We start from the raw sequence: 15,537 nt of genomic DNA on the forward strand, positions 1-15,537 counted from the left end.
GGACAGGACCCGCCGTGCCTCAAAGAGACTCCAGGAAGCGCGGCGCGGCCTGTTAGTGGTGGGAGCCTTTCCTCCACTGTGGCCAAACTGGACTTGCAGTTTGTCTCTCAGCACAATGTGACAGGACTGGTCAGCGTATCGCATCACTTTGATCGAATGAGACACCGCTTCGTTGCACTCTGGTCAAGATAAGGCGCCTGTGTTTCCACAACAAACCTCCTCATAATAAAACATCATCATGGGATTCTCGCCTTTCCTCTCGTCTCCACGTCCGGAGACCGTGTTGAATAATGCATGGCTGTTGGAGCAGAGCAGCAGAGGATGACGTGGATGGAGGAGAGACTATTAAGCTCCATACAGAGCTTTGATAACATGAATGTGGAGAATTTATTATGATGACATATTACCCAGCTGGTTAGTTTGAAGCGGAAATATGAAAGTCAATAAATCTATTCCAGCCTCAGACGAACCCACGGACGCGTCATGCGGCCCGGCATCGTCTTAACGCTCGGGCCTAATTTTGATGCATGGGCTCCAGGTATTGAACCGGCTCTCGTCTCCGGTGAAGAAGCCGCTGTGGACGTGTTGTCAGGTTTAAATGCGACGCGTGCGAGGGGTCGATCCTGCCCTGTGGCCTATTGACCTCAGCGGGAGTTATGGGCAGTGTCGCTCCCGTCTCAGCTGCCTCTCCCTGCTGGATAGTGAGTCATCTCTCCCAGAAACTCCCACGCTCACACTGCAGCTGGACCTCGGGGCAGCTGACATTTAACAGCAGAGAGGAAAAAAACAAGCGAATCGACAACAGAGCTGAGGAGTGAGGAGCAGGCTGTACTCGCTCTCAAAATCAGATCACGGCAGATTACGGTCTCCTGCATGAATTATAACTGTCTTGCACCAATCAATGAAACTATGATCTAATATTAATCACAGGTCTTTTCTGAAGCGTGTGTGTTATTCTGCCTTGGCTTTGCAAAGCACCACCCGTGTTGCATTGGACTTCGCTCAGGGGGAGAATGTCTGACTCAGGTTGAGCACATAAAAATAAAATACAGGAACAGACCGAGCGCTGTGCGGGTAAAAACCTGATTTAAACACTGGGAGTAGCTGAGGTGAACATAGACACATCTCTCTCTATGGGCCACACAAAGCAGCTGATATAAATATGCTATCTATGACAAATAACATGGCCATGTGCTGAATATTTGATCAGAGACTAGTGCCGGCTTAATAATTCAACAACAGGGCCGTCACAGGAGTCTCGCTGCTCCTGTCTTTGGAGATGGATGCTGGACGGTAGGAATCAATTCCAGCGTGTTGGACATGGACGGATGATGGATGCGGTTACGCCCAAAGAGTCAAGCGTCTGTTTAAATCCAGCATTCTTTCGTTTAACGGACGCGTCGGTGACCTTTGCTGCCGCGGATGCTGAAGCTGTGTGGCACTTTAACAACTTATTGATCTCTCCGGCGTCACTATTAAAGCAATTAGCAGGTGATGACATTTTCCGCAGGAGACGAGGAGCAAAGCTGCTCGTCATAACAACAACAAATCATCATAAAGTTATAGATTCACAGTTGGTGCTTTTATTAAGTTAAGTGCAAAATGTTTTCTAATATCTGAAAAAGAAAAAAATTCAAAACAGTAATAAAGTCAACAAGCTCAGGTCTGCGGGGAGCCTGCTGATCCAGCATTGGCTCGGTGGAAACCAAGGGTTGGGCCGGAACACCGCTCGTCTGTTGGCCGGTGTCGGGCTCGATGAGGACAGGACCCGGATGAATGCAGCGCCGTGTCGGCGGTCACATGTCGAGCAGCGGGCTCCTGAATGATTTAAAGCGTTTTACATCATCGGCCTCACCCTCCCTCCCTCCCGCGCCCCCTCCCCCCCTCCGCCGATGCACCGAGCAGCCCTGAGATGCGGCTGCTGATGCTGGCGAGCGACGGCAGCTTCCGACATGGGCATCCTGTAATCCGCTCGTGGCACAGTGAGTGTTTTTCCACCACTTTTCCTTTTTTTGTCCTCTCATCCTGTCGTTATCTCCGCCGATACCCCCCCCCCCCCCTTCACTTCTCTCCCACCGTAACTCACTCCCATATCCCTCCCCCTCCTCGTTTTTGTTCTCTTCCTTTGTGCATTTTTTCCCCCGTGAGCGATGGCGCATAACCGCGCGAGGCGAGGTTTGCGAGTTGCGGACGGAGATGTCGCGCGTCGGTCCCTTCCCGTGCGTCCGCCTCACCTCAACGGCGCGTGTCTTTGCGTGAGAGAAGGAGGTGAGAGACTTTAGGGCGGGTGTCGCTTCTCCCACCGGACCAGGGCTGCAGCAGACTACTGTTCATTTGTCGGGTCGGGAAGAGTAGGAGAAGAGACGGAGCGGCTGGGACCCGACTCAGTGAGGGTGGGACGTGTAAGTAAGTGCTGTTGCGGGTGAGAGCGTTCGGTTAATGGTGACACGGATTTGTTCGGGAGGAACGGAGACATTTGATGTCTTTAAATGCAGCACAGGATAGAAAAAAGAGAGTTGCTTTACTCTATCTATCTATCTATCTATCTATCTATCTATCTATCTATCTATCTATCTATCTATCTATCTATCTATTTATCTATCTATCTATCTATCTATCTATCTATCTATCTATCTATCTATCTATCTATCTATCTATCTATCTATCTATCTATCTATCTATCTATCTATCTATCTGAGGCAACGTTCTATGTTGCTGGATGCATGAATATGTGTTTATGTGAGGACAAGAGCACTCAGACACTGAAAGCCTCAAGCTGTGGAACTGGGCTAATCCCTAATGACATGTCCAGATCTCCCTCTCGCTCCCTCGTTCTCCCTTGGTTTCTGCTCTTGTCTCTCTTTCATCCCCTGCTTAATTCTTTTGTCCCACCGCTCTTGCTCAGTTGGAATGAGGCGCTGTCCGTGGTGCTGAAACCGGTCATCAGCCGATGCCTTCGCTAATGTGGTGAAGCTTGACAGCCTTGTCAGCGCTCAACAGATGCCGTTTGCTCATTATAAAACGCAGCTGTGGGGAAATGGGGCTCATTTAAACTTTCGATCTGCTTACTTTTAGATGAAGGCTTGGTTTTGCAATAGGACTTGCTGTCGTTGGAAAACGGATGCAGACGAAAACCTGAAGACAGAACCAAATTAAAAGGTTAAACTTAAGTTTCCAATGGAGGGACAGGAGGTTCAGCTTTAACAATAGATGCCAAATTGCGGGAGAGACGCACAATGACCGTGATAATGAGAGTGAAAACAATGAGAACTAAAACCAGACGATTACATAACCGACCAATTTAGCAACTGCAGTTTGTCTCCCTGCGTCTCCCTCACACAGACACCGCTCCAGGAGATCCAAGTGGCACATCACAGGATTCAGATTCACACGGGCCCCTCCCTCCGGCAGCTCGAGGTGCAGTGACTTGCTGGCGACAGCAGCATTAATAAGAGTTGACCTGTTACTATTTAAAAAAACAGAGTTGAAAGCTATTTTCTGTATTAATAGTGGGCAGGTGACAGGAAGTGGACAAATATTGGCAATACAGTAAAAACGTGATTTATGTTTCTATGTATAATTTTCCTCTTGGCAGACAGATGGTTTCATATTGGTTAAACCTGTAACACACAGGTGTGCGTCATACAGCAGACACACACACACACTGCATGGAACCTTTATATTTATGAGCATCTGACTGGCCCCCACCCTTTCTCCATCAGATGCTGCTCAGCACTGACGTCAGTGAACCTGCCTGCGCATAAAGGCTAATATAATCAGAAAGTCACACACGCTGCCTCCTTTTTGTTACTGTCAGCAGCGCAAACACACACACACCTTTGGTTATTGGTTCAACAGGCTCTATAGAGAGGGAGGGACACACAAACAGGAGAGAGGAGACTGGAGGGCCAGTGCGTGGGAAGTGGTGGCCTTGATGTTTATCATTACAGCATAATCTCCTCCTGTCTGCATTTGCCTACTTATAGGTGCATAATGTTGCATATATATATATATATATATATATATATATATATATATATATATATATATATATATATATATATATATATATATATATATATATATATATATATATCCTTTGATCACTAGTTCTTTAGATAAGCGTACTGAAGATAAACAGTATCTCAGTGTTAGTGTCTCCCCCTCGGTGCAGAAAATCCAATTATTGTTACACCAAAGAAGTCGTTGATGGACAAACACCACAGTTCGGGGAGTTTATCCGTTTGGTTGCCATGGAAAAATGGTGAGTGAGGTCGACCTCTGGGAAGAGACGGAGAGAAACCAAGCCCGTCATTAAACCCAGAAGAAAGACACTGGGGATTCTGAGGCAGATTAACAGGTGAAGGTGGAACCGATAGAATAAAAAGAGGCGCTGGATCGTTTACACATGGTGAGCAGTGAAGCCAGCAGACGGGCAGAAGTAGAAGCTGACAAATGAGAGCTGAGACCGTGGCAGTAACAGGCAGCGTTTCCTGCCTCCAAGGCCCTCGTTGAGGACTCAATGAGCAGGGTGTGTGTGTCTGTCATGAGCCGGGACCAATGAGCCCGTCAGCTTTAGGAGGTTTGCACTAGTTAGTCTGTGAGCAGGGTTCATCTCCATGTGAAATGATCCCGCTGTGTCTCAGAGACAGAGACGCCATCCACACGGCTGCTTTGTCAGGGAGCCAGAGCCTGACGACGTTTTTATTTATCTTGCAGTCTGGAACCAGACCTAGTTTGCTGGAGGCTTCAGGCTCCCACTGTGCTGCATTAGGGAGAGATGGATGGATTGTGGGGGTAAGGAGGGGGGCGTATGGCAGGACAGATTGCGGGCGACAGGTCAGTCATTCAGTCATGCTCTGAAATGAATGCGCACCCCGGCACCACAGCCAGCGGTTTTCATCAACTTTTTGACACGTCGATGGTGCACAGACACAAACTCACAGGCTTCACTCAGGCCTTTTTTTTGGCTTATTAGTCAAACCTGGAAGTAATTCAGCCCCGTGAGCGAGCCAAGCACCGAGCAGTCCCTCAGTAAACGAGTAAACTGATCAGCCAGCCAGCTAATTGAACCAGAGGGACGCCCCTGTTTGCGGTTAAATTCATCAGCTACGGGTTCCAGCAGTGTCGGCCAGCGAGGACACTAAATGGGTTGTACTTGTTTACTCTGAGTCAGCTTGCTTAGTTTGTCCAGCACCAATGAAACTTTAATAGTAACATAAGATAAAACAAGACAACACCAGTATAAAAAACTACAGGCCAGTTGTACAGGCACCTGATGGACAGACACAGAACCTCTTAGTATCGTATTAAAGCATCCGTCTGTGAGCGTTTCAGGCGGGCGGCGAGTCCTGAAGTGTGATTGCCGAGGCGACTGGGCCGGTGACCCATCAGGCCTGTCACGCAGAAACAGAGACGACTCAGACAGACGGTCGGCAGAGCGGAACGAATTGAACGTGGGTTATTACAGCTGTGCTTTATTAGCAGCCGATTACTGCAGGAATCTATGAACCAACTCAACCGGAGGTACCGTTAGAAAGGCCAGGGGGGGGGGGTCGCTTCCAGCTGAAAGACTCCAGGAGAAATGGCACTGGAAGGTGATGCTTCATGTTGGTTTTGATCTGGAGGAAAAGCTCAGCCGTGATTAAGAGAGTCTATTAGTTATAATGCATTAGAGCTTGGGCGATAAATTGCAGGTCGCTTGAATGTACTACTGTATAATAGTCCCGACTGAATTCATAAATTACTAAGAGACACTGAGTTATGCATGTGCACATGAATTATGTACAGATTTTGCTTTTCCAATCAATCCAGGGCTTTTTGGGATATTTAATCCAAGTCTGACGGAGGGACTCGGGGAACAAGAACAGAAAAGCAGCAAATATTCCTGACTCAGGTGTTTTGGTGAAACGATGATGAGTCGGCTCCTTCCTGTTACGTCTGTCCTCTATCAGAATGGGGCCAAGGCCTCTTGGCAGGACTGGGAGCTTGCAGTGCAGGCATGTTTTGGTGCCAGATGGGTTCTGATGGGTCCAGTCGGCGCTCTGAGTCTTATTGAGGTTCTCACTGTAAAGGCAGGAGCGGCTCAATTAGCTTAATGCACCCAGCGATTCGACGGGTGAGTCCGGGCGTGGAGACGGGCTTAGTCACGGCTGACATTCTGACAGCTCTCTCTTGTGGGGAGGAAACGCGCTAATGCTAAGATGCTAGAGGCGGTTTTGATGACGATAATGACAGGGATTTATCTATTGATCTTTAAACAGCAGCACTTTGCTTCAGTGGCTGTTTGCAAAGTGCTGTAATTTTGAAAATGTCTTCAGAATTCTATGAGAGTTCTTCTCTGCGTGAAACGGGCCACGTGCAGTAACGCTCCCACACTGGGAGACCATCAGTAATTATTATACTCACAGCTACTGTATGTAAACAGGAGTCAGTCCAAAGCTGGGTTTGAACCTATTCCACTGCTGTGACGCTGAACCTCAGATGAAAAGCTTTGCCGGCCTCTGTTTGGACCTGGGAGTTGGATCAGCTCAGACACCTGCTGCAGTGCTTTGTGCAGCCTCTCTTGGTCCTCACCTGTTTAAACAGCGCTCACTCGTCACCGGGCAGGTCGTGAAGCCGGGCCAGCTTCGGTTTCATATCACCTGCGTTTTTCTTTCTTCATTCAACTTGTTGAATGTGATTTCATTAGTGCATGCGGCTCGGACCTGGCAGGGGCCGTCGCCCCACCCAACGCTCACAATCAGCTGGTAATTGAATCACCTTTCGTGGCGCTGCATCCCCGCTAAGTGCAGCCACAATAGCAGCCCCGGCGCACTCTGCTTAAACAGCCGGGTAATTGCAGTCATTATTGGAGAGGCTCGTGTTGTAGCTGAGAGGCAATGTGGGAGTCCTGGACGTGAGTGTGTGTTTTTCAATAACTTGTGAATGGCGAGTGTTAGTAGCTGTTGAGAGACGGTGCTACAAATGGTTCTAATGGCGCTTAGGCACTCGTGACATCAGAGACGCCGTTTGAAAATGGCACAATGTGCGATTTTTCTCAATTATTCGCGTCTCAGATAGTCATTGTTTAGGTAATTGCTTACGTGTGTGACATTAACCTGAGCTACAGTTTGTTTTAGAATGTGTTCAGTAGCAAATAAATGTGTCTCCTGTTCTGTTTGGCTGATACTTGGTAGAATTATATAATACGTACATCATAAAATTGATTTAGAGTCTACCATCATCACTAATGAGCTTCGCTACCATGGCAACGGGGCTACAGGGAGATGACGGCTAATTAGCCGCTAACTCACTCAGGTGTGCTTTGTTTACGGAGGGCCGTGTGATACATCGCAGCTGCGTCTCGACGGCCAAACGCAGAAATAAGCGTGGCGTCAGCCGAAATGTGAAAAGGCTGCGTGCTGCGAAACGCTGCGAGAATGAATCATCCCACGTTTGTGTTTCAGATCGCTCCCTCGCACCATGTGGGGAAAACCTGAGACGGCATTCTGCTAAACCAGGACACCAGGAAGAATTAACAGAAAGCTGAAGAATTCAGCTCTGGGTTCAGAACAACTCCTTTTCCTCAGTGTACTACACCAAACCTAAGTAACTGGATTACCAGTATCCTTCTGCTGCTCCGTCTGAGTTCCCTCCATTTGCATCTCAGCATGAGTGGCCTGGTAGCGAAGCTGGACCCTCGTAGGATACAATGGGGCTCCACATGGAACACCTTCACCTCCCGTGTCCTGAGGACCAAGCCCGTGGAGTCCATGTTGGATTCAGCCATGTCGGGCACGGGCTCGCACGGGACCAGGCTGGCCCGGGTCTTATCCACCGTGGACCTCGTGTCGCTGGGCGTGGGCAGCTGCGTCGGGACGGGGATGTACGTCGTGTCAGGGCTGGTTGCCAAGGAGATGGCGGGTCCGGGGGTCATCGTGTCCTTCATCATCGCCGCTGTGGCCTCCATACTGTCAGGTGAGACGGGCTCCTGGCTGACTGTGCAGTTCTCAAGGGCGAACACTTCATATAGGCAAAAGTATAATTATTATATATTAATAATAATATATATATTATATTATATCCTGCGCCACAGGAGTGTGCTATGCAGAGTTCGGCGTGCGCGTGCCTAAGACCACAGGCTCGGCCTACACCTACAGCTACGTGACCGTGGGCGAGTGCGTGGCCTTCTTCATCGGCTGGAACCTGATCCTGGAATATCTGATCGGCACAGCGGCGGGGGCGTCGGCTCTGAGCAGCATGGCCGACTCGCTGGCCAATCACAGCATCAGCAGCTTCATGACGTCACACATCGGGACGCTCAACGGCCTGGGTGAGCGCACGTGTGCCGGCTCCGTTCCCGTAATGGAACCCCTGAATCATCCACACCTCACTGGTTCCCAGATGGGCCTTTCTGCTTGTGCTTGCATGTAACATGTGACTCGGCTCCAGGTAAAGGCGAGCAGTCGTACCCGGACCTGCTGGCGCTGCTGATCGCGCTGCTGGTGACCGTGATCGTGGCTCTGGGGGTGAAGAACTCGGTGGGCTTCAACAACGCGCTGAACGTCATCAACCTCGTCGTCTGGGTGTTCATGATGATCGCCGGGCTGTTCTTCGTCAACGGGGAGAACTGGGACGAGGGCCGGTTCCTGCCCTTTGGCTGGTCCGGGGTAATGCTAGCGGTGGTGTGATGCTTTATTTGCAGCCTGTGTCCCCGTCCGTAAACATGACCTTCACATCCTGTTCCTCCCAGGTGATGCAGGGTGCGGCCACCTGTTTCTACGCCTTCATTGGATTTGACATCATCGCTACAACGGGAGAGGAGGCCAAGAGTCCCAACACCTCCATCCCTTACGCCATCACGGCCTCCCTCATCACCTGCCTCACGGCCTACGTGTCTGTGAGTTCACATTACATGCCTCACTGGTTTCACTTGGAGTTGCCCCGAAAGCTACACCATAAATATCAGTTTCCATTTCACTTTTTTCAATAATCTGACCATCGCTGTAAGATCATCAGCATCATTTTAATGAGCTGCCGCTGTCTTAGCATGTAGCCCACCTTTAGCGCTAGCCTTTCAGGCCCTATTCATTTTTCAGACTGCAGTCTGAAAGTTCTGAGAAGCGCTGGACACAAAGATCAAACATCAAGACGCAGTCTTTGTGGGTGTGTAGTTATTCAGCTCGCGTTCCTCCTTCGACACGTTTGCGGCTGTTGCTATGGGTACTGTACCGCAGCAGCCTATCAGGAAGGAGAGTTTTGGGGATCGCCTAGGGCGTAGATTACATCAGCATCCAACATGAGTACTTCTCTTTAAATATTTCTTCTTTCGGTCTCCCAGCCCCATCAGCTGTCAGAGTCAGTTTATCCACAATGAGCTGGAATAAGATATAGACATTCTATGGAAATACAAGCGCAGAATCCAGAATGCTAATTAAAGGGCTCAGGCTTTTTGTTTTCCTTCTCCCTTCCCATCATCGGCTTGGACCGGCCCCTCTCGTCACCAGAACAGTATCTGGGACAGATGGGCCCGCAAGATTTCACACGTCTGAGCTGATGATCAGAAATGCAAAAGCGTCCTCATGGACAGCGCGAGAGGAGCCTGACTAATGAAGGCTTTCCATTGGCGTGTGTGCTGAATGTGCCAGCTGCGAGAAGCTGAGAGTGGGCTTGAACTCATTTAAAGGCAGTCAGAGCATTTATTTGCTGCTACTCAATATTAAATGACACATTTGTGTGGTGCATTTACCACAGGCTGAACTCTATTTAATTCTCTTCCCTCCAGGTTTCCGTCATTCTGACCCTGATGGTCCCGTACAACACCATCGATGCCGACGCGCCGCTGATGGAGATGTTCGCCATGCATGGCTGCATGTATGCCAAGTACATCGTGGCCGTGGGCTCCATCGCTGGACTCACCGTCTCCCTCCTGGGCTCTCTGTTCCCGATGCCCCGGGTCATCTATGCCATGGCAGGGGACGGCCTGCTCTTTAAGTCGGTATCAGTCTGGTCTGTCGGTCTCCGTGTCCTGTGCCGCGTCTCACTCCTTATTTGTGCTCAGGTTCCTGGCCCACGTGTCATCCTACACAGAGACGCCCGCTGTGGCCTGCGTCGTGTCGGGCTTTCTCGCCGCTCTGCTCTCCCTCCTGGTCAGCCTCCGAGACCTAATAGAGATGATGTCCATCGGGACCCTGCTGGCCTATACTCTAGTGAGTGCTGAGTGGAGATGGTGGACGCGTCCAGTAAATGCCTCTAAATGTGTTGTTTTACTCCCCAGGTGAGTCTGTGCGTGCTGCTGCTGCGCTACCAACCCGAGGGCGACATCCACGGCTTTGTGAACTTCCTGTCCGAGGAGCAGAGCAAGAAGAGGAAGGAGGGCGTGCTGGCCGAGTGCGAGAAGGACGCCTGCTCGCCCACCAGCGAGGCCGACGAGTACGGCGGCGCGCCCACCAACACCTGCGGAGCCAAAAACCTGCCGTCGCTCGGCGACAACGAGATGCTGATCGGCAAGCCGGACAAGAACGCCTACACGGCCAGCCACCCCAACTACGGCACGGTGGACATGACCACCGGCATCGAGGCGGACGAGTCGGAGGGCGGCGTGTCCCGGCGGCTGAAGAAGCTAATCGGACCGCGCTACTACACCTTGAGGATTCGACTGGGCCTCCCGGGAAAGATGGACCGACCAACACCGGCCACGGGGAAAACCGTCACCGTGTGTGTGCTGCTCCTCTTCATCTTCTTCTTCGCCTTTTGCTCCTTCATCATTTTTGGTGAGAACCCTTTACCACAGTTTAAAACAGTGTGGTACATTCGCTACCTTTTGGTCTAACCCTCGTCTCTCCAGGTGCGAGCAGCATCGGGGACGGTCAGTGGTGGGCGCTGCTGCTGTTAATCTTCTTCATCATCGCCATTGCCCTGCTCGTCATCATCATCCTCCAGCAGCCGGAGAACCCCAAGCGGCTGCCCTACATGGCCCCCTGCGTTCCCTTCGTACCGGCTTCAGCCATGCTGGTCAACATCTACCTCATGCTCAAACTGTCCGCCATCACCTGGATCCGATTTTCCATCTGGTGCCTCGTGGGTGAGTGGCCATCGACGCCGGGCGGCTCTTTTACGGGACCTCGTGCTGAAGCGTGTCCGTGTGCTTGCAGGTGTGCTCATCTACTTCGGCTACGGCATGTGGAACAGCACCCTGGAGATCACGGCCAGGGAGAACGAGGTGCACGCCTCCACCTACCAGCGCTACGACCAAGGCGTGGACGAAGGCTTCTGCGGCTTCGACGATGACTTCTACCCCCCGGCCACCGATCCGTGGGGGGCGCCGGAGGGGGGGTCGGGGCTCACGCCTCCCCCTGAGGCAAAGCCCAAAAGTGATGGGACACCAGTGAAAGGTGGAGGCAGGACCATTTCTAATCACGGCCTTGCTGAAGAGGATCCGATGGATTTCTGAAGGGGTCCACTCGATGTTTCCCTGAATGTACTGCCTTATTTGCTGCCTGGGGGGAAGGGAGGGGGACCAGTGGTGTGATTGCATGAATGAGTGTGTGTGGGTGTGCATGTATGCATGTGTGTTTGTGTGTCCAACCCTTGGGCTAGATCGTTCCTTTTGGCAGCGTCACGGCTCTTCTTTCACCGTACCCTGCCACGCTTGGCTTCCCGGCTCGTACAGCGTTACAGTCGTGGACGTCAAGGTCACGGGTGTCACAGCGCAGTCGCTCGTTATTCACTCACCAGAGTCCGCACTTGGAGAAAAAGGCCCGACAGAGAAGTGCCGACGCAGCGGGGGCGCGCCGGGGGATAATTTAACTGGTAATGTGTACAGTAGGAACTGGTGGGAGGTGATGAGCTGGGGGGGCAGTTGAATCAGCACCACCCCTTCCTGTTCCAACGCAGACAGGCAGGAAAGTTAGATGACAGCATGCCAGGCCCCAGCTATTTCCTGTGTCCAGGTCGGTCTCTCAGCTTGTTTTATATCCAGCAGACAGGAAGTGGCCTCACATGTGAAACACAAAGCTTCTCCAAACTCCAAAACCACCAACCTGGGTGTCTTTAAGTACTTTCCCTCACCCCCGACATCTAGCCCAAGGGATTCGGGTGAAGGGTCGTCGGTGTTTTCTGTCACAAATAGTACTTGGACTTTGCTTGCGATAGTGCCTTCATCTACTGTGTGTGAGTTTTCTACTTTAGTTCTACCTGTGTACTGTATGTGCGAGGGTATACGTGCCGTGGAACTGCCCCTTTTACGATGGTTCGCCTGTGTGTGTCAGAGTGTGTCCTTCGGGCCGTGTCGCTGTGTGTGCGTCTGTGTGTAGGTGTTTGTTTTGTTTGGTTCTTCCCACTTGTCCAGCATGAAGCTCAGAATCAACAGCAAACCACACTCGACAGTGCAGTTTAACACACGCTTGCCAGCTCACAGACTAGATGGACGTGGTGGAGTCAGAGCAGGAACAGATTCACCCCTTAATGACAACCAGGGCGCTTTATTGGGATGGATGTCGTCATTTTCCTGGGTTTGCTATCTGTTTGTTTCTTGGTTGATGCGGGTTTAATTCCATTTTCAGGGTGGTAAGGAATCTTCTTTCACTTCATTCAATCTGGAATAGCTATTTGAAAAAAAACTAATTAGGAAAAGAAGACTAATATCGGTAGTTTTGTTTCCACACTGAGTGAACTGAAATGACCCCCCTCCCTTTCTGCTCCCCCGCTGTTTTTCATTCTTTTGCCACTTTTTGCTCTACATTTTATTCCTCGGTTTCGAACCCAGCTCTTCTTACATCTATTTGCCGCCTCGCCCTTCGCTTGATATCCGTCCGGCTGTGTTAGCAGGGAGGTGCCCCTCTTCAGTGATAAGGCTGTCCTGGGATTTTCCGGCAGAATTTCAAACAGAAATCCGTTGCAGCCTGGCCTGTCGTCCATTAGCTCCTGTTCCACCTCAGGGTGTCCACTGTCGCTCCTCTGATCAGACATCGGTCCTTTTAATCCTTTCCAAAACGATCAGACTAAAGGGCCCTGTTATGCTACTGTTTCCATTTATGTTCATCAGCGAGTGCTGAAGTCTGATGCTACGTGTTAACAGGCTCCGTTGCTCTACCCCAAAGAAGTATCATAAAAATCAATAGAATTTTAGGTTTGATTCCATGTTAAGAATGTAAGGGACCGCAAGGGATTCTGGGAATACAGTAGCATACCGTGGCGTGATCCAGTGGGGCACTGCTGCTGTCTGGCCCCATTGTCCTCCATGTTTTCTTATTTTCGCGTACCCCCGTTGCTGCATCGATCCCTTTCAGGGAAGCCTTATTCGTCTAATGCACTAATTCTAAGGATGCCACGCTGAACCCCCCCGTCCTACAGTACAATACCTCGGTTGCCCTCCCCTGTGGGAAGAATTCCAGTACATTTGAAACCTGAACGCCAACACGTTTCGGCAGATAAACAATAAATCTGTTTTTTATCCACCAGAGCTGCACCCCTGAAGGTGTAGAGACTACTTTAAAAACATTTAGAGCTTTGGGAAATTAAAGTGGTGACTTTCCATTTCATATCTGATCCGATTATTCAAAGATGAGGAGGTTTGCACTGTGAGGACTTGAACTCAAGACCTCAACATTTCTTAAATCCCAACTTCCTTTAGAGCAGCGACTCAAGTTGCCTTTTTGTCTTAACTATGGTCTATGGAGCAGCTCTGCCAGTGCCAAACCTTTGCCCCACGCTGAACCAGCTGATGTTGGAAAGCCCGGGTGTTGCATATAGTGAATATGTGATGTAACCGCTGATTGAAATCTGACATTTAGCAGAATCTTCCAGTATCAATGTTCTATCTGGCAGCGAGGCTGGAAAATACAGCACATTCTCTCAGTGTTTGCACACAATATCTCATACATATATTCCGCTGTTGCGCCGATGCCCCCCCCCGGTCCAGATCGCCTCCCGCCTCAGCCAAAAGAACCCCGCCGCTTGCTTTCGTAGCTCAGCCAGCGCGAGAGGGCGCATTCAGGTGGTGCCCGAGTGTTTTCTATGTCGTCAGCTCCGTGTGCACGTGTCGGGCATGTGTGCGTGTGGCTGCTTCCCTCGTGAACGTCTGGTGAACGTGTCGCATGCTTTCATGCACGAGTAAATGCTGTACCTGCATGCGGTGATTATTTTCAGTGAGACGTCGTAGGAACACCAAACCAAACGCCCGCTAAGTTCTCATACCTGGTTCTGTTTGGACTGGACTTATTGGCTTTAATGCAACTCGACCCGCTTCAATAGACACAAATGTTCAGAATCCAACAGAAGATATTTTCCTCGCACACTGCTTCTCTTTCTTGTCAAATTCAAGCTCAAGTCTCCTCCTTTGCAGCTCAATATTGAATGAATTAAACGTGAAACTAATTCAGTGCACGAAGGCGATAACGAGCTGGATTCAGTTCAAATCTCACTCTGCCGTTCCCCAGGTATGGGAACCCAGGCCTCTGCTTGAACAAGGAGTAGAACATGTAGCGACCCCCCCCCCCCAACACTTACAGTGTGCTCCCCTCCTCTCCACCTCCACCTCCAGAAGCCAAAGTCCACAGTGCTTGACTGTTTCTTCAGCGGCTGAGCCAACAAGCTACTGATGTGCGTTTATCAGTTGCATCTGCCCGTAGCCGAGCAGTTCAACAGAGCAGAAGTCCCACGTTCCTCCAGCACCGGCACGACGCGGTGAAAGAGTCCAACGCTGAAGGAGACGAGAACCAAAAGTATTTTTCTACAGCTGCTTCCTGTCGGTGGCCGTCCTTGGGTACAGGTCTGCACAAAAGAGCTGCACGAGGACTCTCTTTATTTTTATCTAATCACGCGGAGGCCTCGGGTAAATAGCTCGAAAATATATTTTTAACAATTGTTGTCTCTATGGAAAGATGAAGCTCATTTATAAATCTCAGACCGTGATTTTGAAGGGGTTACTAATGGCTGCTCTAAACATCATTAGGACTGTAGACGGTTTAGGAGGACGGCTACAGAAACTATTTTAATACCAATCATCAAATATTGTCACTATTGCTTTTGAAGTCAGCTACTATTTGTTTGTTTCGGAGAAGACGTGCCATGTTTTCCTGTGCTTTGTGGTCACTGTGGCCAAGTGTCCAGTCAGTGTGTGTTGGACTGTGGAGATTGGCTGTTCTCGTTACAACTATGTAGATATTCCTTTTCCTCTTCTGTATATTTTGGCACAACGCTGTACGATGTAGTTGCTCTTTATGTTCCTTTCTAACGGTTCCTCCATATGTGTGGCTCTTCTGTTCCTGGGTGCACTGTTTTTGCTTGAGTTGTTAATATTGCTTCCATGCAACAATGAAAGTTACCGTGTTTGTTGCAAATGCCGAACGGAGACTCGCTCGTTTTATTGTCGCGCACGCATCACACACAGCTTCGCCTTCTCTCCCTCCTCACGGGTTAAATCGCGGCCGTGATTTCAGTTCTCTCTTCCTAAACGCAGATGTGCAGAGGAAGTGGAAAGGTTCACGGCCGTTTTCCTTCGGAGCAGGAAACAAAATCAGGTTAAAGCACAATGAAGCTGGTCTGAGATAGGTC

The 15,537-nt window shown here is 50.2% G+C and overlaps 1 protein-coding gene across 4 annotated transcripts; it reads left to right on the forward strand.

Moving 5' to 3' along the window:
• The first annotated feature begins 1,829 nt into the window (after positions 1 to 1,829).
• slc7a14a (solute carrier family 7 member 14a) lies at positions 1,830 to 15,330 on the forward strand. Of its 4 annotated transcripts, none has more exons than XM_029138697.3 (10): positions 1,830 to 1,982; positions 7,449 to 7,959; positions 8,078 to 8,314; positions 8,434 to 8,651; positions 8,735 to 8,881; positions 9,767 to 9,975; positions 10,043 to 10,190; positions 10,259 to 10,754; positions 10,829 to 11,065; positions 11,136 to 15,330. In XM_029138697.3, the coding sequence occupies exons 2-10, from the start codon at positions 7,653 to 7,655 to the stop codon at positions 11,432 to 11,434; spliced, it is 2,298 nt and encodes a 765-aa protein (XP_028994530.1). In that variant the 5' UTR covers positions 1,830 to 1,982; positions 7,449 to 7,652; the 3' UTR covers positions 11,435 to 15,330. The 4 variants fall into 4 exon arrangements, with proteins under 4 accessions (XP_028994530.1, XP_028994533.1, XP_028994532.1 ...); XM_029138700.3 differs by lacking the exon at positions 1,830 to 1,982 and adding an exon at positions 2,120 to 2,268; XM_029138699.3 differs by lacking the exon at positions 1,830 to 1,982 and adding an exon at positions 2,129 to 2,406.
• Positions 15,331 to 15,537: the final 207 nt, after the last annotated feature.

Source organism: Betta splendens, chromosome 22 (genome assembly GCF_900634795.4).
Source record: "Betta splendens chromosome 22, fBetSpl5.4, whole genome shotgun sequence".
NCBI classification, from domain to species: domain Eukaryota; kingdom Metazoa; phylum Chordata; class Actinopteri; order Anabantiformes; family Osphronemidae; genus Betta; species Betta splendens.